The following is a 24,725-nucleotide window of genomic DNA, read 5'->3' on the forward strand; positions in this document are numbered from 1 at the left end:
TTTGCACCAGAAACTAGACTAAAACTACTTGGCCAGATTTGGTATTTTTGCTGTGTTTTCTTTTTACGATGGCTGTAAGTCACCAGTTTCAGTTCAACAAGCTCAGATATTTTCTACCCAGCTTCCTGAAACTCCATCCATCACCAGGCCTGATGCTGCGGCGGCGGCAGCCCGGCATGGTGCAGCAGGATGACACAAACACACACAGTGAGACATCCAGCGAGGCTGAACCAGGGGAAGCCGAGACTCTGTGATGGTAGACGGAGGCGTGCAGCTCGAGGCCAAGCTAAACGATCTCAGAGACACCGGATCTCTTCAGGAAGCTAAATGGCCATCTGTGATCTCACAGACACAGGTTGGCTCCACTCCCTCTTATTTTCTCTCTAATCTCTCTTTTAATCCAATGCAAGCTGGTTTTTCTCTCTTTTTTAACTAGAAACCCTATTTGTCTGTTTAAAAATGACAGAATATATTTTTTATCTTAATTTTTGGGAGATAAACAGTGACTTTCTAAGAAGTATGTTTATAGGGTGAAGTTTCAGCCTCTCTGATATTTACGCTACAGGGTTGTCATTTGGACTTTAAAGCTGCAGAATGTAACTTTTACAAAAATATTTTTTTTACATATTTGTTGAAACTGTCACCTTGTAATGACTGTATGTTATGAGACAGATAATGTGTGAAAAACATTTAGCTCCTTTGCCTTCTCCCAGTGCAAACTAGAATCAATCAGAGCCAGGAGGCTGGTCTTTGTGCTGTCAATCACCCTTGCCTGCACCTGCTCATCCTTATAGCATAGTGTAATATGTCATGAATGCTAAATCTAGTTAGCATGGCCACCAATTACGGCAGATTAATGGTTTTCCTGTTGTTTCTTCATCATTAACACATTTAGCAGCGTACGTGAGGATGATTGGCAGCGCTAAGACCCGCCTCCTGGCTCTGATTGGCTCTTTTTGGTTGGGAGTGGTGCATTTCTTCAATCACAGCTCAGAGAAGAGGTGGAGGTGTTTGGTCTTTTCAAAGATTTTCTGTCTCATATCACACTTTCACAATATGGTGACAGGTTTTAGCAAATATGTAAAAGATATGTTTTATAAAAAAAATAAGTACTGCAACTTTAAGATGGAGAATAGAGATCATGATTCAAAAAGCTGCATTTTCTTTTTGAGTATTTTAGAAAAAAATATTTTGTTACATTCCAGGGAACATTGTACCAAAAATATTCTAAATACTAAAAACCAGATAATATTTATTATGTCCTGATGCATAAACGCTCAAACTGAAAGGGGGTGTACTTTCTTTTCTCCATTTGATCAAGAGTTCACGTATGAATCAATGTGATTAACATTGTATCCATCCATTCCTTTTCAACTAAAGGTCCTTATAGTTCACAGCACAGAAAAGCTTTCTTCGTGGCTCACTATATTATACTATATATACATCAAACAGCTCTACAGCGTAATTATCATTTGTATAAATAATTTAAACAACACTAGATAGTAAATATGGTGGTGATTGTCATGTATAGACCATTATAAATGTTGTTTGCCAGCAGTTGGGCTGAATGTTGACAGCATTTGGCTGAATGCGAACAAATTAACACCCAGGTGGTGCAAACACAGAGCTGGCAGAAAATCAGAAGCTAGGCAAGTAAAAATAAAACAAGCTGCCTCACAGGATGAAGAGAAAAACCAACAACAACAAAATATAGAGTGTTACGGTCCCAATGAGTCCATCAGCGGATCAACATAACTTAAATCCACATTGGCTCCAGAAGGATAAATCCTGTTCGTTTGTCTGTTTGCCTTCAGTTTTCAGTTTTCGTTTTTATTGAAGGACTTTGGTTTTAATGTACTGGCAGAGGCAGACCGGAGCCGTGGTGCAGTGGCTCCTCAGGGGCCGCAGGCGGTGACGGGACGGCCCCGGCAGCCTCTCAGACATTAGCAGCTTCACATACACTGCACCGTAGGTCATCAGAAGTTGGTAGGCTTTAGCCTGAAAGAATAGAGCAAAGTTGAAAGGTCACCAGAGGCGAAGTTAGAGAATCAGGAGGTAGTCTTTCTCCATTATTTCACCTTCTTTATACAACGATCTGTAAGTATTGGCAGCGAAACAGCCTTCCAAGCCATGGTTCTGCCACCGCCATGCTTCACAGCTAGCATCGTATGGTATCACATGGACTTCTCCAAACAAACCTAATCATTGTGACCAAAGAGCTTAATGTTGGCCTCGTCTGACCATGATTGTGTTGATTTTGGACCAGGCGTTTCCTTTGTGTTCAGTTCATGTTGGTGTAAATCTGGCATCCAGTTCGTGACAGCAGTTTGTTTCTGTTGATCGTGAAATTGTGCAAAATGGAATTCTGCTGGAATTTTGCAGCAAAGCACTTATTTGTAGACGATTTTCTCCTTGGACAATGCACAGCTGGCTTCCCAAGAGGTCTTAAGGAATTGCAAATTTCATTGAAAGTTGAGTGTATCATTTGGAACTGTTCAATCCTAAATACAATTTCCTAAAAATGCTGCATAATTCGGCCGCTTCAACCACTGTCCTCTGCTGTGAGAGAGGTTTGACTGACAGACTGGCCCACCAGAACATGTCGGCATGTTTGTAGTTAACAATAGCCAACTCAGCAACTTTCTTGTTATATTTATCAACATTTCAGACAAAAAGTTGGTGTCAGCCAAAATAGGAATCGGGAAGTTAGGCTTTTTAAAGATCGGTAATCATAATCGGCCAAAACACTGCAATCGGTGCATCCCTACTTCACACCAAAAATGGATCATCACTGAGACACAGAACCCGTCGAGTCCCTGAACAATAGGAAGACTAGACGCCCTCTGATGTTTATAAGTGGACGTTTCTGTTTGAACGGCTTCAGTCATACATTTAGGTTTTTCAAACAGAATTGCACAAAATCCATTTAACCCTTTCATGCATTAATTATGACTCTTTATGTTTTTCCAAAGTGTTTTTGATTTTCTTAAGGCATAAAAAAGATGGGATTTTTTTTTTAGTAGAAAACAAATTGTTCTAGTATTTTTTTCTAGATGATCAATTGTAATTTTTTTCCAATACAAAGTTGTTATTTGGAAAATACATCAGTGGTACTGGTGTTTAGGCATTACTTGATGTCTACAGTAGAAGGAGGGACTGGATATTCCTGAGTTCCTTTTTCGTCTGTCTGCCATGTTGGATTTAACAAAAATGTTCTTGCAATGGCAGTGGATGGCCAGTAGTTGGCATCATAATGTATTGTATGAGTGTCCACTTCAGTGGTCTGTGTGCATTTATAGCATAAGAATCCACAAGATACACAAGAAAATGGCTTTGAGATACTGCAGTGAAAGGGTTAATACCTTAATTTGTACCAAACAGAGCCTCAGAACCTGATCAAACCTGTTTTTCTAACAAACAGGATTTGTTTATTAAAACATCCGCATACAGACACTCGTCCCCATGATTCTCATCTCACCTGAGCAGGTAGTGAAGCTTCAGGAACAAGGCTGTAGTTAGAGGTGACCTTTGAGTCCCCCCGCTGGCTGGACGGTGTACTGCACCCCGTGTCCTCATTTCTCAGCAGAGGTCTGTTTTCATCAGAGTCTTGGTCGACATCTGAACCGCCGGCCTCGGGGTTGATGGGAGGGAGCTCTGTCACCAAGACTAGATGTGACATTCTGCTCTTCATGGTTTTCTGAGGAGAGAGACTGATCTGATTGTTCTGACACAAGACTGGAAACCACAAGTGCCGCAACACCCTCGAATTCATGCTTAAACTGAGACAAAGACGGCTTCCCAAGCAAGGAGTTACGTTTCTATTTAATATGAATGAGGGCAAACCGGGGGAGCGACAGTAAAGTCAATCAAACAGCAGGGCACTTGCAGTCGACTCACCTGGTTTTCATTTGTCACAAAGCTGCGCTCCTCTAAAGTTTCACACAGCGTCCTCCAGCAGTAAGACATGTCCCAGTACACGAAGCACAGCTGCAGAGACACACAAACAAGTGGAAACAAACGGTTTGTGAACCTGTGATCTGATTCCAGCTTGGTTAACAGCATCACAAGGTTAACTGGGGTGAATCTGTGACTTTATAAAACTTCATCTGTTTTTGTCATGTTAGAGCAACAAACTTCAGTGTGTTTTTACACAGAGCAATACCTTGCTGTACATAGTTGTGCAGTGAAAAAATTATTTAATTTAGTTTTTTTTTCAGATGAACTGAAAGTATTTGTTATCTAGTATTTAGTGCAAATATCTTACTACACTTGAAATAAGACAAAACTAACTAATCAGCAAGATATAAAAGCTAGCATTGAGTGAATAATTCCTTTATATTGATGAAAAAGTATGTATGAGACAACATTTATGCCAAATAGTAAATAAAAGTGAGGAAAACGTTCAAAAAGTTGATTTTTCTTTACATATTTTGTAGCATTTGTAGCAAAATTAAAACACACTTTTCAGATTTTAAATAAGTACCTGCATGTGTCCGGTGCAGTTCTGGATCCAGTCGGCAACACCCACCATCAGCTTATGTTTCATCATTCTCTCATTCACCTGGATCAGCCGAACGTCGATGTTGATATTGATCTAGTTGAAGAGAAGACATTTAGTTTGTTTCTGAATACAAACGTGTCCAGTTGTGCGTTAAAACGTAACGCTTTACATCTTTGTTACTGTGATGAAGAATGTAGATGATGGCGGTGGTGAGGAGGATGGAGACCAGGCTGACAGAGAGAATGAGGACCCAGTAGTCGGTAACGGTGATGTACAGGTGGAGGGTTGAGAAAACTCCACACCACAGCACCACATAAAGCACCTGGTGGGAGCAAAAGATTCAAAAATTAAAGTATATCCATCCGTATTTCTAAAGAATGGTCCAATGGCATGTTTTTCTTTCTAATATATACTCAAACAGTCATTTACTCATGTAATCTTACAATAATTAGGATTATTGTAAGATTGAAAGATGTAAGATTAATTTACAATTTATTTTAAACCTTTTTACACATTTTTTAAAATCAAAGATGCCAATAAACACACTGCAAAAACATGTAATCTTAAGTATTTTTTATCTTGTTTGCAGTGCAAATATTGAATTAAGACAAAAGAAACTCAGAAGTAACTCATCAGCAAGATATAGAAGCTTGTTTTAAGTAAATAATTCCTTGATATTGATGAAAAAATACTAATTTCATTGGAAGATTGTTTAAATTATAACATGTGGAGATGGAGAATTGCCACCAGGGGGCGGACGTTTGGCAACCCGTAGTCTAGTCAAAGTCCAAAACTAAACCCAATAAAGAATTTGTAGCAAACTTGAAAACAGACATTGACAGTGTGCCTCTAATTGACTGAGCAATTAAGCAAAGACAAATGTCCAACTTTAGATCAAAAAGCTTAAATGCAGCAAAAAATGGTTCCACAAAGCATCAACTGAGGTGTTTAGATATCTACACTGCAAAAACACTAAATCTTACCAAGTCTTTTTTATCTAGTTCCAAGTACAAATATCTTAGTACACTTGAAATAAGACAAAACTAACGTAAAAGTATCTTTTTAACAAGATACAGCAGCTTGTTTTAAGTAAATAATTCCTTAATATTGATGAAAAAGTACAAGTTCCACTGGCACCGTTACCTAGCAACGCCTGCCAAGCCTCGCCCGTAACCTAGCAACCAAGTTGTCGTTCTACTGTCAGATTATTTTATTAAAAACACGAGGAAAATGTTTTGTATAAATAAATTTATCTGCCAAAGTAACTAGTACTTTTTTAAAATCAATATTAAATAATTATTGACTTAAATCAAGCCTCTATTTCGTGCTGATTAGTTACTTTTGTCTTATTTCACATGTATTAAGATATTTGCACTAGAAACTAGACTGAAATACTTGGTAAGATTTGGTGTTTTTGCAGAGTGTGACTCTTTTGTTGCACACCAACCAGATCATTTGATGAGTTTATTAATGCAGCACTGTATTTATTTGTGTATTTATTTATGTTTTTGTTCATTTGTTAGCATAATCTACAAGACGAACTCACAATGTCCGTTAGAAGTTACACAAGTAGTTTTTGTCACCTGATGAAAGAAGGAAATGCTCGCTTCCTGTGTCTACGTTACTCATATTTTGACTCTCTAGACAAAAATAAGTTAATAAGGAAGATTGAAAAAACCCAAAGTGGTTAAAGAAGTGAAAATGAAGAAGTAAAAACAGAAAAAGAGTGGGCTAAACTTTGAATACCGGCGCTAGAACAAAGTGGAAAAGGCCCGAGTTGAAAACCATGTATCTTCTGATTGAAGGGACATCCAGAGCCGTTTTCAGTGGATCTTCCATGTCTGTCACAGGAATCTGATTAAAACATACAGTAAAAAATAATTAAAATTAATTAAAATCCTGTATTCACTGTAAAATGAAGTGATTTGACTAACCTCAAATCCTTCCTGCTCCAGTTTGGATCGACAGAGATCCAGATCAAATCTGGGGTTCAGCGTTGAACTGGTCGGGATCGCCGCGATACACTGACCTGCCAAAGACAAAAAGAAAAGATTATTTAAGGCACAAGTGTCAAACTCAAGGCTCAGGGGCCAAATCTGGCCCACCATAGCGTTTTATGTGGCCCTCTAGACTCCAAATTACATCAATTAAGTTTGCAAAATTCACACAAAATTAACAAATCTCCACATTTTTTTCCTGATTTTACTGCAAATTTTTCTCAAAATTGGTCAAAAACCTTCGGCTTAAGTGACTGTTGCCTCAGCCTTAACTAGATATCAAGTTATAGTCAGTAAATAATACGGCGAGTAATAAAAAGTCACATTTAACCTCACACATTAGCTCAAATATTAAGATTTCTTAGTACACATATTTCTAAAGTAGCTACAGAATCTGTTATTTTGATTGGAAAATGCCACAAAAAACAATCAGAAAATCCTTGTGGGACTGACCAGTGTAAAGAGATGTTCAATGCTTAATTAAAAAAACACAAACAAACAGCTGTTTCTTCATTTTTTAACGGTTTAATGGTTTTATCGATACATTCTGGCACAACCAGCCCTTTTACAAAAGATTTTTGATTAGGCCCATAACTGAGTTTTCAGCCCTGATTTAAGGGTTTAAACTTAAAGAGGGGCAATGAATGAACAAATCCAACTATGTGGAAACATTGAAGTGTTTGTTTTGAAAGAAAGCCATCTTAGCACATTGAAACTGTAAAACATTCCCCAATGAATCCGTAATAATTGGGAAACTTTTTCTCAAATGTGACCAAAAAGCACAACAACTTATAAAAAGGGGGCGCTGAATACAAATGTGTAGTAAATGTTAATTTTTTATTTACAAAATAATGTAAAAACAAAGTATTGTTTTCCTTTCAAATCCAAATAATACACTACTTTGTGTTTGGTTATCACATATAAATCTAATACAATTAATGGAAGTTTGTGGTTGTAACGTAACTTAACTCAGAAATTAAAAATCTACAAACTGGTTTAAAAAATAGATATTTTTAAAGTTATTTTTGTAAATATATTTAGATATAACTAATAGCAGTCAACCAGTTAATGAACCTAAACTCAATTTGCTTATATTATGCAAAAATATTTGTATTTGATTCAGTCAAAAATTTTCTTGACTGACAATAAATCTAACTGAAGCATAGAAAAATAAATAAAATAAAGTGGAATGGCGCCACCTGTTGATAGATATTTGATGAATGAACATTAATTTTATCTGAATATAACATAACTCGTAATAAATTCTAGATATTCCTTTGATATTAAAAGAATAAAAGCTGCATGTCGGTACCGTTTGTCCATTTGGATCTGTTGTTGTTGGTCTGTTGGTCAGTTTGGGTTCGTCTGGTTTCAAAGTCCACAGCAGTCTCCTCCGACGCCTGGCAATCCCCATTCCTGTCCTCCATTAGGTCAAAGGTCACAAGGTCCTGAACAAAAAATAAAAATAAAATCTGTCTACCAACCTACTTAAACTTTAACTGGTCCAGAAAAAACCCCCCATAATTATCATTATTCTGGGGATTTTCCTTATTAATGTGACAGTAGCTTTATAAACAAAGTCATCAGTGGAACTAATATAAAACTGACATAAACATATTTTAGTGTTTTTTTAAACACCAACAACAATATTCACTCTGTTTCTTAAGTTGCTAAAACCAATGTTGAAAGGTCTTTTACGATTGTTCAGTTTAAATACTGAAGGTTGCAGAAAACTAGCAAACAAACGGAGCAAATAACAAAATGTCAAAAATATTCAGGGCAATAAACCACAGCAGCTGCAAAACAGTAATATGTACTTAAAATAAAAATGGCTGAATGCCGTCATGACGGAAAAAAAGGACAGCGTCTAACACCAAATAACTAAAAGTAAGGAAACAGTTGTTCACTTTTACAAAAGTGGCTAATGCTAAAGCTAATAGCTTAGCTGTTGAATAACGTGAGTGAAGATTAAAAACATTTGGCTGAAAATAGAGAATTTAACTGGTATAAATGGTTTTAAGTTTAGCTAATGTGCACTTGAAATTGTTCAAAACATTTTAAAATAATGAGTTAAATTTGGAGCAAAAACAGTTTGAAAATGGCCGCCGCTAACTCTGAAGCCAATAGCTGTACTGGTGAAAGTTTATGAGCAAGAATGGAAAGAATGTACAATTAAAACAACTGGATTTATACGTTTTGCATAATTCATATTGTATGGAGTAATCTAAAGTATATTTTAATGAGACGTTTTTTAAATAACTGTCTAGCTCTGTGTGAAAGAGTTTTAAAGCAATCCTCTTGCATTTACTGCAGACTTATCATTTGCATTAAACAGGTTTTGCTTTCGATAAAACCTGTTTTTCAAATATCAAAGGCCATAAAGTGAATATTGATAAACTAATGGGTGAAAACTGCAGTTATGACTAACTCTGCGTAATTAACAGCATTAAATAACACAGCGTTACAAAAAAATATGTTTTTAAGTTGTTTTCTATGTTTTTTCAACTGAATTAGGACTATTTTTGCACGGCTGAATCCAAAGATGACGTCCATTTTTCTCAATCTGGTCAGGTTTTTATTCTAATTTGATTTATAGAAATCTGATCTTCTCACTAAATTGATGACATTTTTGTGACAATATCAGTTCATTTCTGTTAATATTTGTCATCAAATAAAGGTTTATCTGTTTTCTAACAGAGTGTATTAATTAAATGTTACAAACTTGGATTTCTGTAAATTGAATAATAAACACTGATAAGGGAAAGTCCATGCAAATTGAACTTTGTTCATCTCTCCTCCTGCTCATCACTCATTTATCCCAGATTCTCAGGAAACTGATCCAGATGTGGGAACAAGTCGTGCATTTTGATGCTCATGTTGCTCCATAGAGTTCAGAAAGTTGACCCGATTGCGCAAAACCAATGTGATTTTTGGATGCAGCTCATCAAAATGACCCTGAAACAGTTGAAAAGGCCCAGGCAGCGTTTTTGGCTGTTGACCAGTGTTAAGTTATAACCGGTTTCTAAAAAGCTGCCTCGGGCTTCACAGCTGGTGCCATGAGCTCTTCTGGGTCGATACGTGAAGCGGGAAACTTTCATGGTTGAAGAAAGCAGAACCTTTATGTCAGAAAAGCTTTGAAAACGGCCTCAGGTTTTATCTCTCATAAACATGTCGACTGTTCACTTAAAAGGCAGAAGCATGACAAACAGCAGGAAACCCGGTTACTTCTGCTTTTACTTCCTATATGACATTTACTCTAGTGACACTGAAACTTCGTGCTTTAATTCTCAGACTTAGCTTTCAGGCCTCTTCTCCGTTTTCTTTTTTAGAAACTGTTTTCAGTTGTGTTTGTGTTAACAGAACCAAGTAAAAATCCCTCTTACAGGCCCAACCTTCCCCCTCCATCAGCGGTTCTGTCACATTTTTAGCAGAGAGGTGTGAAAACACAACCTCACCTTCTCGAGTTTCTTTCATTTTCACTTCCTCGTTAATGAAGACCTGCTGACACACAGCTCTGATCGCCTGATGGTGCAGATTGCATGTATGCAATAAGCAGCCTGTCTTATCGTAAGCAGCATGCTGAGTGCTCTGTCACCACACAGACCAAATTACCAGTAAGAAAGTCGCTATCTGAAAACGGCATCTTTTAGTGTGTGGCGTTGCTGTAAACATGACACCAATACATTTCCTGCTCAGTATAAACTGAACTTGAATATTGTGAGTTATGTTTCAAGGATTAGACGTCACATCTTTTAACAGAAAAGCGTTTCTTAGCCTGTGTATCTTTGAACAAAAGGAAGTCTGCTAACATTTTTCAAACCTTTTCTCAATTAAAAAGTTTGATTTCAGTGAGAAATGGAATCAAAAACCAGCGTTACGGATCCAGAGATCCTGTTTTTAGTAGGACCGAATGTTTCCCACCTGTGGCTCAGACGAAAGTCCATCTTCTGGTCCATGAGTCTCCGCGTCGTCATTCTTCCTGAGAAGCGAAGAGCCTTTTAAACTGGTTCCTTGAAAGCAGCTGGTTGCCAGTTCAGACTTTGACTTTTCTTTCTTTTCGTGTCTGAACGTGTTCGGCTTGTTCCTCTCTTTCGCTCTCTGGCTTGTGACTCAGATCAGCTGCGCCTCATGACTGCAGGAATGCGGTTTGTGATCCTCATGTCTGCAGGAGGAGCAAGAAGAAAACCGAGCTGAACTCCTCTACGGTCTAAGAATGACGTCTGGATTCAAAATAATTGTTTATTTTATGCATGAAGTGCTTTTATTTGATCAGGATTTGTAACGATACGTCAGCTTGTTGACGTTTTATTGGAGCTGTTACACATTAACTCATGAAGTCCGAAGAGTCACAGAAGGTCATGCCAAGAGTACAGATATTTTTATGGTTCTTTCACTGAAGACAAAAATATAGATAAATGGGAAGTGTCCCAACCGCAGAGCTGCATAAATATAGAGAAGTGAGTGAGTGAGAGACTTCATGATATTTAATATCTTTGTTTTTTTTACTAAAATATTTCACATAAGGTTGTTTAACTTGGAAATGAAAGTCCAACTGCTGCCTTGAAAATGCAATTTAAGTCAATAATTGAATTTTTTGGGTTTTAACTCAGAAATTAGTTCATGAAGTTGATTTAATGAGAGACAAGTTGTCTGAACATTGTTTTTAACTTCATTAATCTTGAATTGTGAGTTTTAACTTAATGCTGCAATCTGAACCAAATAATAATTTCACAATATGTAGGGAAAAACACCTAGTTATAGAGCACAGATTTCTCACTAAACCTGTAAGAAAATTGCTTTTTACTGAAAGAAAAATTCAGTTTTCCAAAACACTGGAAGCGAATGTTCTGCTTGGACTAAAATTAAACTTCCGGAACAAGAAAACACAACGTGTGACGGATTATTAACACAACACACAAAAAGGAAAACCCCACAAGCGATTGGACAACTAAAAAGTATAATTTAAAAATCTCTGTTCCACTGGAGACTGTTTATATCCGCTGGAAAGTTATTGAGTTTTTGGGCTGTTCTGCCCCCTTGTGGCTGAATTCTGGTAACTGAACCCAACCCGCTTTGTAGTATTGCTGTATTACACGTTTAAAAGTTGAAAAACAAAGTAAATCAATTATTAACTGAGAGAAATGCTTTTATTGTACAGTTTTTATTGGGTGATTAATATGACTATTGGACCAGTTACAAATTACAACTTGATGTTTGGGTTTTGGATTTTCATAGCGATGGCGACAGAAGTAGCAGTATTGTTGAATATTGTTGAATTTCCACTACTTTATAATTTTGATAACATCCTAAGATTCCTACCAATTCCCTGTTCTACTTATATCAACTGCGAATATTATTAGTACTATTATTTTTATGGGTTTGTGTTGTGAAACAGTAGCATTTATAAAAAGATTAGGATCCAGATCCAAAAATATAGAAAGCAATCTAGATTGATATTAATGACGACAATCTACTACTAATAATAGCAGAAGACGTAGTAAAAGTTGACGAGAGCAACTAAATCTAAAATGTAAAAGTAGCCAAGATTGGTAGTTATAGTTATAATAGTCATAGCAGTAGTAGCTGTAAGTTTTCACCTATACATACATAATAACAAATTAACCTTTCTACCATTTTCTTTATTAATATTTCACTATTTCATAATAATATTATTAATATTATATTATTATTTATAGTAGCAGTAAAAATATGTAATAGTAATATCTTAATAATTACACAAGTTTGTGGAAATAATACAAACACAAAATTAAAAAGTAGCGCTTCCTAAAAAATTAAACAAAAAAAAAGTGAACGGAGACGAGGTTTATGGTTTTGATAGATGCGACGTAAATTGCGTCATTTCCTCTTTTATTTTGACAGATCGCGGCAGTCACGTGACCTCCTGATCATATGACCTACCGGATAAACAGAGCATAAAATGTGCACCAGTCAGTGAGAGACAGAGTTGGCTTTTAGTGGCTTGCTTGGTCGCTCGGCTCCCGTTGCGTTTAATTTTATCTGTTCGGAGTGAAGAAGAAGAAACTTGGAGGAGCTGAATCCAACATGGAAACCGGAAGTGGGACTTCTGCTGGGTTCTTACTGCTCAGCGCGCTGCTCTCCGGACGTCTTTGTGCCTACAGCCCGGCTCAGGTACACTGAAACTGTTATTAAGCGATCATTATTATGCTATAACGCTGTTATTTGCTGGTTGAAGCAGGTAAAAGCCGTGCCAATAAAGCTGTTGAATGTAGTGGTTCATTTAAACCGAAATGGAGAAATTCAGTTATGTCATCTATAAAGCAGGTGGAGTGTCAAACTCCACCCTCTTTATTCCACATTTACAGGAGCCAGACTTTTCTGTAAGGCTGGTTTGGACTCGTGATTTTTTACAGGCTTTTGGGGGGAAAAATATTCCAAGCTGTTTATATCTGCTGAAAAGTTTTTGAAAATTGTCTTTTTGTCACTTAACACAAACAAATGAACCATTGCACTATTACAAATATTCTATATAACCTACTGTTGTGCATGAAGAGCAACATTGAAAGTAAATGCCTTGGCAGTTTCATATTCACAGTGTGTCAGATTACATTTTTTAAATTGTATTCAATTATAATTCAGTTCCACCTGGATACAGTAGTTTCACTGACAATAAGATTCCCAAGGTAAAAACTCTGCATATCTTCATATCTCAAGATTTCAAAATAAATCGGATTTGGGGCTAAAGATGCTAGGAGCCCCGTCAATTCAGATTTCCCACATTCTATTCTACTTTCTTATTCCTATTTGTTTGGTTTTCTATTTAAGATATCTGCAAATATGCTCTCACCAGCTATATTATTAGGTACACTGGAAGTGAAGCTAAAACTGAGTATCAGGCGGAATAAAAACTTGGAAGTTATGCGATTTAGAAACTACAAGGGTTGTTGGATTTACAAATAATGAATAATAAAAGGCAACAATGGGTTAAATAACCACTGAATACAATCAAGGTATGTTGAATACCATTGCAGCCTTAAATCAGAAGAGCCAAAGTAACAGATGGCCACACCACATATCATTTATGTCAGCTAAGAATGGGAAACTTTGGCAATAATTGGCACCAACTCATCAAAACTGAACAATAATAGATTGGAAAAACGTTTCCTGGTCCAGTGAGTCTTGATTACAGTGGCAACATTCATATTATTGGGTCAAAATTAGGAAAAAATAACATAAAAGAACTGATCTATCCTGCCTTGTATCAATGGTTCAGGCTGGTGGAGGCATTGCGGATATTTTATTGAAACAATTCAGCATTAATTAAGCACTACCCGAGTATTGCTGCTGATCATTTCCATCTCTTGATGATGACTTCCTCTGAAGGCTGCAGGATAATGCACCATGTCACAAAGTATAAATCACTTGAAACTGGTTTCTGGAGCATGATAGTGCCATTCTCCAATGGCCTCCACAATCACCAGATCTCAACTCAATAGATCAATTTATGTGGAGACTTGCATCATGGATACACAGCTGATAAACTTGCAGCAACACTGGGGCGTTACCATGTCAACAACAGAAATATCTGAGAAATGTTACTGATATTTTGTTGAATCGATTCCACAAAGAATTTGATCAATTCTGACGTTGCCGTCTATTCAGTCTGTAGAAATGTTATCCAAAGAGTGTAGTCTTCTTATCTGCGCAGAATATTGCGGACATATTCAACGGAGAGTCTCACATTTCAGATTTCTATACCGGGCCAATCAGCGAACAGAGAACTTCTGAACGATGACGTAAATTTTCTGCGCTGTTCTTTTTTCTTTTTTCTTTTTTATCAACGGCAGTGGGGAACGTGAACGAAGCCGTACAGTCCGTGTTGGTCACGCTTACAAATACTGAATTAACATAAATAGTCGCCTCGTTCGGCTCGGTACTTCTCTCTTCGCAGCGGAGGATGGCTGCTTACAGCGTACGCAACGTCCAGTACGCTTTACAGCGTCGAACTGGCGCGTTACATACGTCACGGACGGACGTTAGCATTGGGTAAAAATTTAAACTTCAACAGATTCCAGGCTTCCATATCGTTTGTATGAAGCAAAACAAAGAAAAAGGGGCTGTTTTTTTATTTTTAAATTTTAACCAGACTTCTTGCTTCTAGGAATATTTTTATTTATCTGCTCTGTCTCCTCAAACCTCCAGTGGGAGATGATCGTTTGTACTGAGCCAGGTTCTGCTGGAGGTTTCTTCCTGTTAAAGTGGAGTTATCGTCATTAAATTCTGACAATACTTGGAAGAAATTTTGTTAAAGGGCAGCATTGTTTAAAATCAACATTTTTAAATGTTTATATAATGGTATAATGTTATATAACATTATAGTAAACACTTGGTGGTACTGCCTGAGTTTATTATAAAAACTAATTCTCAGTCCAGCGTTCCTAAGAATGGTTGTAAAGGACATAATGGAGGAGCATTGATGTGATAACTTAATGAAGGCGGAGTGTAAGACAGAGGAGGAGCTTCTTAAAAAGACAGAAGCATCAAATTTAATTTGTTATGGTTGATAAATTCAGCAATATTATGACAGCAAAAGGTAACATAGCTACTTGATTGTGGTATAAAACGGCACAATGTACCTGGAAAATATATATTACCGCCCTTTAAGAAAAAAGTTTAAAAGTAGAGTTTGGATGTTGCTGATGATATAATATATCCGCAGTCATTCCAGATGTTAAACTCCAAGGCTCATTAGAAAGGTATTTACATACATTCTAGTATTATTCAGGTGTAATCATGTTTTCTTCACCTGTTTGCTGTTTTTTCTCACAACATGCAGAGAAATGAGGGCGAGGTTGCTCAAGGCTTTGCTTTGTACTAACCTTTCACATACTCACCAGACTGTAACAAGACTGCTGATGATACAGATATTTTTTCATGCCTCAGCCTGTTCTGCTCTCAAACATTCAAACTATTTATCCTTCCCTTTGTCAGCCTTTACTATCCTCAACGCTAACTCTTTATCACCTTTTCTGTGTTGCTTAGCTTGACCCTCTGGTGTTTGAGGAGCAGCTGCTGTGGGTGAGCGGCGCCCAGGGTCAAGTGAACACCTACAGAATCCCGCTCATCACTTTCACTCCCCAAGGAAGCCTGCTGGCCATCGCCGAGGGCAGGAAGTCGTCGTCCGGTGACATAGGAGCAAAGTTTATCGCAGTGAGGCGATCCACTGACAAAGGCAGGACCACCACACTGAAAAATATCAAATAAAGCTTCACATACTTATGGGTTTTGGATAGACTCTTAGATCACGTTAAAGCATGTGGTTTCCAGAAAGTTGAGGTCTGTTTCACTTCCATCATCTGCTACAGGAAACACCTGGTCTCCTACCGCCTTCATAGTGGACGATGGCAGCTTTACGGATGGCTTGAACCTGGGCTCCGTGGTTGTGGACGAAGAGGCCGGTTCGGTGATTCTGATCTACAGCATCTGCTTCCACCTGTACCACTGCAAGCCGGCTAGCACCATGATGGTGGAGAGCTGGGACGACGGCCTGAGCTGGAGCCGACCCAAAAACCTCTCGGTCCAGCTGGGAGTGAAGGCTTTCGCTCCTGGGCCGGGATTCGGCATCCAGGTGAGAAAGGAGATCCCCGATATGCTTGAATAACATCGCATTAGAATTCTTCATACATGAACTGTAAGAATCTTGGTTGGACTCAATAAGACTTGGGGACCCCTTCTAAAATATATTGATAACTTTAACTGAAGGATTGATTTGATCTTTGATGTGATCAAATATAAGTCGTACAGAAAAGGAGGTGGGTGAGATCTGAGAATTAGTGGTGCACCGATTGCAGTTTTCTGGTCGATCGCCGATTACTGAGCTCTAAAAAGCCTGACTTGCCGATTTCGATTTTGGCTAATACCATTTTTATGTCTGAACTGTTGCTAAATATAGCAAGAAAGTTGCAGAGTTGGCAACAGTGGGGTGAATATTGTTAATTGCCAACGTGCAGACCTGACCTGGAGGGCCGGTCTGTCAGCCAAACTTCTCTCACTGCAGAGCAGAAGAGGACAGAGGTTGATTTTTAGACCTTTGCCGAGGTAGACAAGATTGGTAAGTATCAGCCGATCTCCCAAAATTAAGGAAATCGGTGCCGATAAATCGGCTGCCTATGTTGAATTCATAGCTCTTGTTAGCTAAATTAATGCACCTCTAATGAGTTGTTCTTGTGCATTTATGCCACTTTTGTTCTGTTTTTGTATTTTCTTTATGATTTTTTTATGGCCAAATTGAAAAAAGAAGACAAAATTGTTTTGTTGTTGCTTTGATTTTTCACAACAGATCCCTCAATAAAACAGTGTGACACGATACACACACGCTTCCAAATTGCGGCAGGCATCCTTAAAAGGTTTAAATTAATGTATCTAAAATGAGAAATTCTGTAAATTGGCCTTAAATACGTTAACGCAAGTCCTACATTTTGTCGTGGCATTACTATTTAATTTTGTATTTTATGTAGTTTATTTTTCTCAGTTGAGGCTACCGCTAACTAGCTGCTAATAAAACCTTGCTAGCTAGCTCGCTCTTTTGTTTCTATCATTGGTAAGTGTAAATTATCTCCATTTGGCTGGATGACACTTTTGTTGCTGTTGGAAATATTAGTTTAATTAGACCAATTTTAATCAAATCTTGATCATTATATTTAAGAAAAATGTTCTACTGATTAAGTTATATATTGATTAAACTATGAGTCTAAATCTAACCTAAATTGAGGCCTACTCAAAACAATCATGATCAGTCTAATATTTCAACATGCGCTAAAGTTTAAACATCATTAAAATTAGCATAATTTAACTAATCTTTCCAACATTGCCAACCTGTATGATACTTCGTCTTTTCTTGGCACTACTATATAAAATATGCCGTTTTTTTGTACATTTCTGTTATGATTTAGGTCTTAAAGTTTATTCATAGCAGTCTTAAAAATGGTCTTAAAATGTCTTAAATTTGAGTTAGTGAAACCTGCAGAAACCCTGGCGTGGCTGTGCTGGTTGCTGGGAGACGGAGCTGGGAGGCTGCAGTTTAAAATGTAGTTTTCAGATTGTCAAAATAACAATTTTCCATCATATTTATCAAGGAGAAGGACGAAAAAGTTTTAGATGTACAAGCAGAACTTCATAGGGTTTATTACAACTTTTGACAGCATTCACCAAGTGTATGCGCCCAGTGCTCTACCTCAGGTTAAAATTATTTTTCAGGAAGCCACACTCTGTGCAGTGGCAGCATTTTGACTGAAACTCTGCTGATAAGGTGATGAAAACAGGACAACACTATTGGTGCTTCCTCCTGAACAATATTGCTGTAACTGATGGTGGAGATGCAAAAAGTGCCTACAGCAAGGAAAGCAGCAGCAGAAACCTGTTTAGCGAATAATTACCTTCAAATTGAGAAGGTGTGCCTTGTTTTCTGCAATCCAGTCACATTTAAAACAGTCCTGGAGTGTCTGCAGATCCAAGTTCAGTTTTAATTTAGGGATAACAACCACAAAGAAAGATTTTTAACTGTTAAATTAGCAAATCTTTAAGCTGAATGGCCTGTTTTACAACTGCGTTTTATTGCGGTCATAAGAAATCACATGTGCATGTTATATCTTTCACATCACATGCACATAGTTAGAGGCTTGAGATAATTATTTTAGAAGAATTTTTCTGAGTCACTGCAAAAGTATTCAGCTCCTGAGTGAGCAACAGCGTTTATTTTGTTTCCTTCATAGCTAAACATTGAACAATTGTGGTATTTTTGTTTTTCAATTCTGTTTACAATAAAACAGGAAACAAAATTAGTTCTTGTTTCGAGTCAGGGGAAAAAAATCTCCCTAAAAGCCTCAATAAACATCTGATGTGGGCAAAGGAATATGTTGATTTCCAGGTTGCAAATGTTCTAAAATAAAAAATCATCCACCTGGATTATTAAAGCTGAATTTTGTATTTCATTTTGCTGTTGTGTAGCTACACTGAGACTTGCCATACTCATATATAATTGTAATTGCATTTATCTGATCTGGTCGGAGTGAATTTGCAACATTTTGTCAGTTTGTGAATGAAAACTGTTTGTGGACAGCAACAGAATCGTGATTTTCAGCCTGGCTGTTTAGGTTGATGTGTTAATTTCATACATTTTTACCTTCCTTTGTAGTTTCACTCCATACTGAAAATAAATGCCCTAATTTATCCATCCTTGCCCCCATTTTTAAGTGTAAAATATTGATATGCGTGGAAATGTTGCTATTTTTTCATGTAAGCTGGAGCCGGAAAAACAAACCAACATGTCATCTCCAGTTTTAGGTTGAATCAGGCCAGGTTGCAGCGAGAAAACCCGGTTTTATGGATCCCTCTTCATGCAACACTGCATGTGATGACATGATTTTATAGCAAAATTAGCCACAAGCGAAGCCTGCCACAGTCCATTAAAAGTGATGTGAAACCTCTGAGATGTTTGCTGTCGCGTTTGGTGTCAGCAGCTTCTTTCTTTATGAAATGAAAACTTTTCCCTCTGCATCAGCTCAGATGTTTCTTCAATTCTTAGTGAAAGAAAGAGAATCCCAGCCTCAGTCGCTTGATAATAAAAGTTGTTCTGGGCATTTTGTTGCAATCCAGGAGACAGTCAGACTGAACAGTCTCCAGGCTGAGTTTTATGTTGGAAAAAAAAACGTTGTTTTAAAATGTAGCTTTATATTAAAGCTAAAAATAGAGCGTGCAAAGAGCAGATAAACAGTTTCCAAAATGAGGAACTGCATGTTAGAGCTGAAACCATCCAGCATGATTTTAACCTTTTATGTTTTCCAAACAACATTTTATTGACTCACTTGGATTATCTGTTCTCCTAATATCAATACAAGTTTGAGTGATTTGGTTATCTGTTGGTGGACAAAGAGAAGTGAAAATTATCTCCCTGATTACAACTCTGCAAACATTACTGGGCGTTGCGTCGTCTTTGTCACCATCTTTTTGCCCAGTGACGCAGGCTTCAGGCAGATAATTTGTTTAATTTGCTCCCATTTTGTTTGTTTTCTTGTGGATTTCAGTGCAGATACTCAACAGGGCAACGCTTTGTGTCGGGCCAAAGAAAAAAAATAATGTAAAGAAATAGCTTTTATTTTTGTTTTTGCAAAATTACCAATAACACCATTATACCCACCAACAATTTCTTTACTTTTTTCTAATATGACAAAACTTTGTCATATAAGATTTGCAATGCACGTCTTTATCCGACATAATAGCTGTTATGTTACTTGGTTTTTTAATTTTTCTACACTTCTAGTAAAGTTATGGTGTAGCAAAGGAAGGTAGATTTATTTTTACGTGTTTTTCAGACCTCCTCCAAAGGGAAGGACGTGATTGTGGAAGTTGCTGTAGCTGGGTATTTTGAGGACATTTTATTCCTAGTCCAAACAGGAACGATGGACTTTGAAAGTGCTGTTTACATTGCGGGCACCAGATTATCAGTTACTGTGTCGCTACAACCTATAAACAAAATAATTCATGAGTTTGTTCTTTCCTTTGCCTCTTTTCCTACAAAAGAGACCTTGAAATCTTATAGTTTAGTATAAAATAGGAAGTCTTACACCATTTAAGGTACATTTATTTATTTTCAATTTCATTTAATTTGATGCGGTTCCTCATTCAGGCATCTCTCTCACATGATTGCGGATGAAATTAGAAGCTTTTTTTCCATTTGTAAGCAAAACCAACAGAATTTGTCCAACACTAAAACAATCTATCTTGCTTTTACATCTCATCTCTATTTATGTTGTTTTTATTATGCATCCTTTGTTACAAATGATCAGCCATAAGTTAAAGGAATGCTATGTTATTGCATTTTCGGCTATAAAGTATTTGCTTTCTTATTTAAAAACGGAATTGAATTATTTGTATTTTGTTATGTGTTGTTTTTTTTTTAGAGTATTTTATTTTGGATTTTTTGTAATAACATCACAAGTATTAACTGACAGGACAAAATTGGTTCACAATAAAACACAATTCAAACAATGAGACATACCTAAAGTAAAATAAGTTTATAATAATATAACACAACAACCAAAGGACAAGAAGGACTGGATAGGGGCGAGTAAGATGGGGGAGGAGGGTAACCAATAAGGATGAAATAAAAATGTATATGAATTGGAAATAGGTTGAGAGACAGATGGTATCAGATTCGCTCATAAATCCTGTGAGTCCAGCTCCATTACAGGAAGTTCAGTCAATCCAGTGTGCTGGTAGATTTTGCATATACCTTAAAAATGGCTACCATGTTTTATAAAAAAGTCTTACTTCTATTCTGCATCCAATAGGTTATTTTTTCTAGGGTCACAAAGCTAATGATCTCCCAAACCATATTTTAATTGGAAGGGGGGCGTCTGATTTCCACTTTGTTGCAACACATTATGTGTTTTTAATACTGTATGATAAAAAATCTGCAGAATGTGACATTTTTTCTTTTCGATTACTGGATTAGTCGTCAGAATAAACAATCAAGTTACTAAAATAATCATTTGTTGCAGTCCTATACAGCACTCTGGCAGTTTGTGTCCAGGATGTGTGGGGTTTGCAGCAATATTAGCTGCCCTTTTCAGACAAAAACTGTGCGATGCATTCATTCTGTTTACCTAAAAAATAATAAAAACCTGTGTGATGACAAGAAGAGCTGTTAAATTCTGCACCCTTTGTGTCCTTTTGCGCTATAGAAGCGCCTTGATCCTGCAAAGGGGCGGTTGGTGGTGTGCGGCCATGGGACGATTGAGGGGGACGGAGTGTTTTGCATCCTGAGCGACGATCATGGAGAAACGTGGCGCAACGGAGCAGCCCTCAAGAGCATCCCTTACAACCAACCGAAGAAATCTCAGGACTTCAACCCTGATGAGTGCCAGGTACATTTCTGTCCAGACAGACAGGATTGCACGCTGCAGGATCCCATTTTTTGTTTTATTTATTGCGCTGTTTGTAGCACAAATATGCTGTTTTCTCCAACTATGACTAAGAAAACTCCAAGTATTTCAGCAGTATGGTGAGCAGTTCCAAATTTCTTTTGTTTTTGCTTTTTGTTTACATTTAAATGTTTTACATGTTAATATCAGGTAAAGTCACTGAAAAACAGCGGATATTAGTCTGAATCTGAGATCTAGCGCCCCCTGGTGGCTGCTATGTTTTTTTTCAACACAAAATCTGGTTATGAAAAGTTTTACCACTATCGCCAAAGGTCTTGAGGGGTTATCATTCCTTTTTTTACAATAAAAATTTTAAATAAATAAATAAAAAAATAAATCAAACATGCAATATTACAATTTAAAAAAGGAATTACTTTAGGTCCAATATAGTTTCTCAAGTGTTTGCCTTAATAAAAGTAAAGATTCTCAACTTTTTATATTGAATGTGTTTTATTTTGTTGTTTAGAAAATGTTTTTACTATACAACAATGAGAACTTCATTCAAAAACCTTTGCTGCATTTATCCTAGTTTAAAGAATGGTTGTGCTCAAGTCCGTCTTTTGAGAACGAAGTCTCAGGAAGTTTGCTTTCATTTTATGACATCAAAATGAAAGCAAAGAAAAATGTGATTGATAAAAGAGAAATGCTTTGTGTTGCATCCAACATTTAAAAAAAACAAACAAAACAGTTTTAGATCTATATTAAAATATATTCCAAGGACTGCAGACGGTTCCTGGGTCCCTGACTCAGGACAAGATAATGGATGGGTGAACAGAACAAAAATTAAACAAAAATAATTACACATTCAACAGAAGTTCAGATTCCATTTTTCCTATATTTTCACTAACTAAAACTCGGTGTTGGATAATATTATCCCTTACTGGAGACTTTTTGGCCACACTCACTGCTTTTACAAACAATATTTATTTACTTTTAATGTAATAAATGATGCTTTACTTAATACCCGATTGCCTCAACTGCAAAGTTTCAAACCTCTGTTGATGTTGCACCAAAGGTCTCCATTTTTTATTCTATAAACAAAATAATATTTGGTATTTTTATAAAGATTTTGAGCTTTTTTTATGCTACGGAAAACAAATCACTGTTCCTAACATACCTCCTTTCTGTCCGTCTGTTTCTGCCTTCCTGCAGCCGGTTGAGTTGATGGACGGCAGCATCATGATCAACGTCCGGAACCAGAACAACTACCACTGCCACTGCCGCATCGTGGTGCGCAGTTTGGACGGAGGCCTGACTCTCCCCGTAGAAGAGCTGTTCTTCGACACCGCGTTGATTGATCCCGCAGTCGCGGCTGGAGCTCTGCAGAAAGACGGAGTGCTCTACTTCACCAACCCGTCCAGCGACCAAAAGAGTAAAAACCTTTACAAATATTCGCTTTTGTTGGTAAAATCAGAAGAGATAAAGTTACCTAGCTTAAGCTACGTTCATACTGCAGCCGGAAATGACCCAATTCCGATTTTTTTTTTTCCGCCTTAACGCGACCTGTATCGGATCTTTTCATGACAGTTTAAACAAAACAGATCGGATCGTTTTTTGAATGTGACCCAGGCCGCTTGGATATCCGATACGATCCAGAGTTTTTCAAATGTGACCTGAATCCTAACGCCCAGGTCGCGTTCATCCGAACGGAACGTCATTGATACTCGACAAACGTCACTATTCTGCGTCCTGATACGCGCAAGTAGGAAGAAAAACAACAACAATGGCGGACGATAATGAGGATTAAGTTGTTAATATTCTGGCTCCGGTCGGACAACAACTTTAAAATCAATATGCTCCTCCGTTAGCATCCATGTTTACTTCCTCAAACACGGAGCTCTTCTTCTTCTTCTTGTTATTGGCGCTTGACAAAAGACGTTAAGTAGCATTATCGCCACCTACTGGTATAGGGTGTAGTTCATAAGGATTAATTCTATCTATCTACTGTATCTGTCTGTCTGTCTGTCTTATATAAAAATGGCAAATTCTATGAAGAAATTTAGTTTACTTTAAAAATCAAATAATGATTTGTATATGCTTACTTACTACCCAAGTTCTTTTTTAAATAAAAAACCTAACATTTTCCTTAATAGTTTCAAATTCTCTCTTCATATAGCTTCTCTCTTTTACTTTTTTACAAACACTGAGCACTTCTTCTTCTGCTTCTTTTTTATGGCGGTTGGCTCTCTAAATGTGACATTATTGCTCCCTCTACTGCGCACGCAGGACACTTTCAGGCCGTTTGCAGTTCACACTGGAGATCATATACAAGTCGCATTTATTTGGAAGTGTTTACGACAAAAAATCGTAATTGGGTCCATCTAGGCCGCAGTGTGAACCATAACCTTACTGAACTCTCCTCAGGAGTAAACCTGACGCTACGATGGTCGCTAACGAACGGAAAAACCTGGGAGAACAAAGCAGTCCAGATCTGGCCGGGGCCGAGCGGCTACTCCTGCCTTACATCTCTGAACGGTGACTCTGTAGAAGACCAGAAATACATCTTCGTCATCTATGAGAAGGGCCACAAGGACATCATTGAGACCATCTCGTTTGTGAAGATCCACCTGTACGGCGGGCGGTAGGACAGGTTGGAGGTAAGAAGAAACAACACCACCAGGAGTCAATCGATGAAAATATTTTCACTTTCCTCTGATTTCCTATTTAATTCTGTTTTGTTTTCAGATCTAAACCTTAAAGGGAAAAAGGATGCAAGAAGATAGTACAACAACTTTCTCAGGAAGAGAATAAGAGACTTTTTAAACACACTTTAAAAATGGATGTTGGAAAAAGGAGGCCCTGCACTGTGAATTTCCGGCTTCTTCATCTGTTTTTCCTACTTTTATTATTTTTATAACAGAATCTTGTTTTGCCAAATAATTGATGAGCCTCAATTTGTATTTTAATGGACAAGGCATTTCTGAACAGGAGATTCTTGGGGAATACAAATGAAAGAATGATTCAGCGCTGCAAAATCACAAAGTCTTACCAAGTATTTTTGGTCCAGTTTCTAGTGCAAATATCTTAGCGCACTTGAAATAAGACAAAACTAACTTACAAGTAACTTTTCAGCAAGAAATAGGAGTTTGTTTAAGTGAATAATTTCTTAATATTGATTAAAAATGCTAGTTCTGCTGGCAGATTATTTCATCTATAACATGCAAAAATGTCTTGCTATAATTGAAATAATTTGCCAATGGAACTAGAACTGTTTTTTAAAAAAAGACTTTGTGTTTTTGCAGGGATTTATGTTATTTTTACCACAAC

At 37.2% G+C, this 24,725-nt stretch overlaps 2 protein-coding genes across 2 annotated transcripts; one reads left to right on the forward strand and one right to left on the reverse strand.

Annotated features, from left to right (window-relative positions):
• Positions 1-1,232: 1,232 nt before the first annotated feature.
• Positions 1,233-10,713, reverse strand: tmem268 (transmembrane protein 268). Its single transcript, XM_032581244.1, has 9 exons — positions 10,420-10,713; positions 7,811-7,946; positions 6,436-6,530; positions 6,248-6,355; positions 4,671-4,823; positions 4,484-4,594; positions 3,898-3,987; positions 3,479-3,697; positions 1,233-1,998 (listed from the first exon to the last, which is right to left on the reverse strand). Exons 2-9 carry the CDS (start codon positions 7,923-7,925, stop codon positions 1,831-1,833), a joined length of 1,059 nt encoding a protein of 352 aa, XP_032437135.1. The 5' UTR covers positions 7,926-7,946; positions 10,420-10,713; the 3' UTR covers positions 1,233-1,830.
• A 1,680-nt stretch (positions 10,714-12,393) lies between these two features.
• neu1 (neuraminidase 1) lies at positions 12,394-24,229 on the forward strand. Its single transcript, XM_032581820.1, has 7 exons — positions 12,394-12,648; positions 15,520-15,709; positions 15,843-16,105; positions 21,219-21,401; positions 22,611-22,830; positions 23,823-24,055; positions 24,144-24,229. Exons 1-6 carry the CDS (start codon positions 12,562-12,564, stop codon positions 24,041-24,043), a joined length of 1,164 nt encoding a protein of 387 aa, XP_032437711.1. The 5' UTR covers positions 12,394-12,561; the 3' UTR covers positions 24,044-24,055; positions 24,144-24,229.
• The last annotated feature ends 496 nt before the right edge of the window (positions 24,230-24,725 follow it).

The sequence above is a fragment of the Xiphophorus hellerii genome, chromosome 13 (genome assembly GCF_003331165.1).
Source record: "Xiphophorus hellerii strain 12219 chromosome 13, Xiphophorus_hellerii-4.1, whole genome shotgun sequence".
Taxonomy (NCBI): Eukaryota; Metazoa; Chordata; class Actinopteri; order Cyprinodontiformes; family Poeciliidae; genus Xiphophorus; species Xiphophorus hellerii.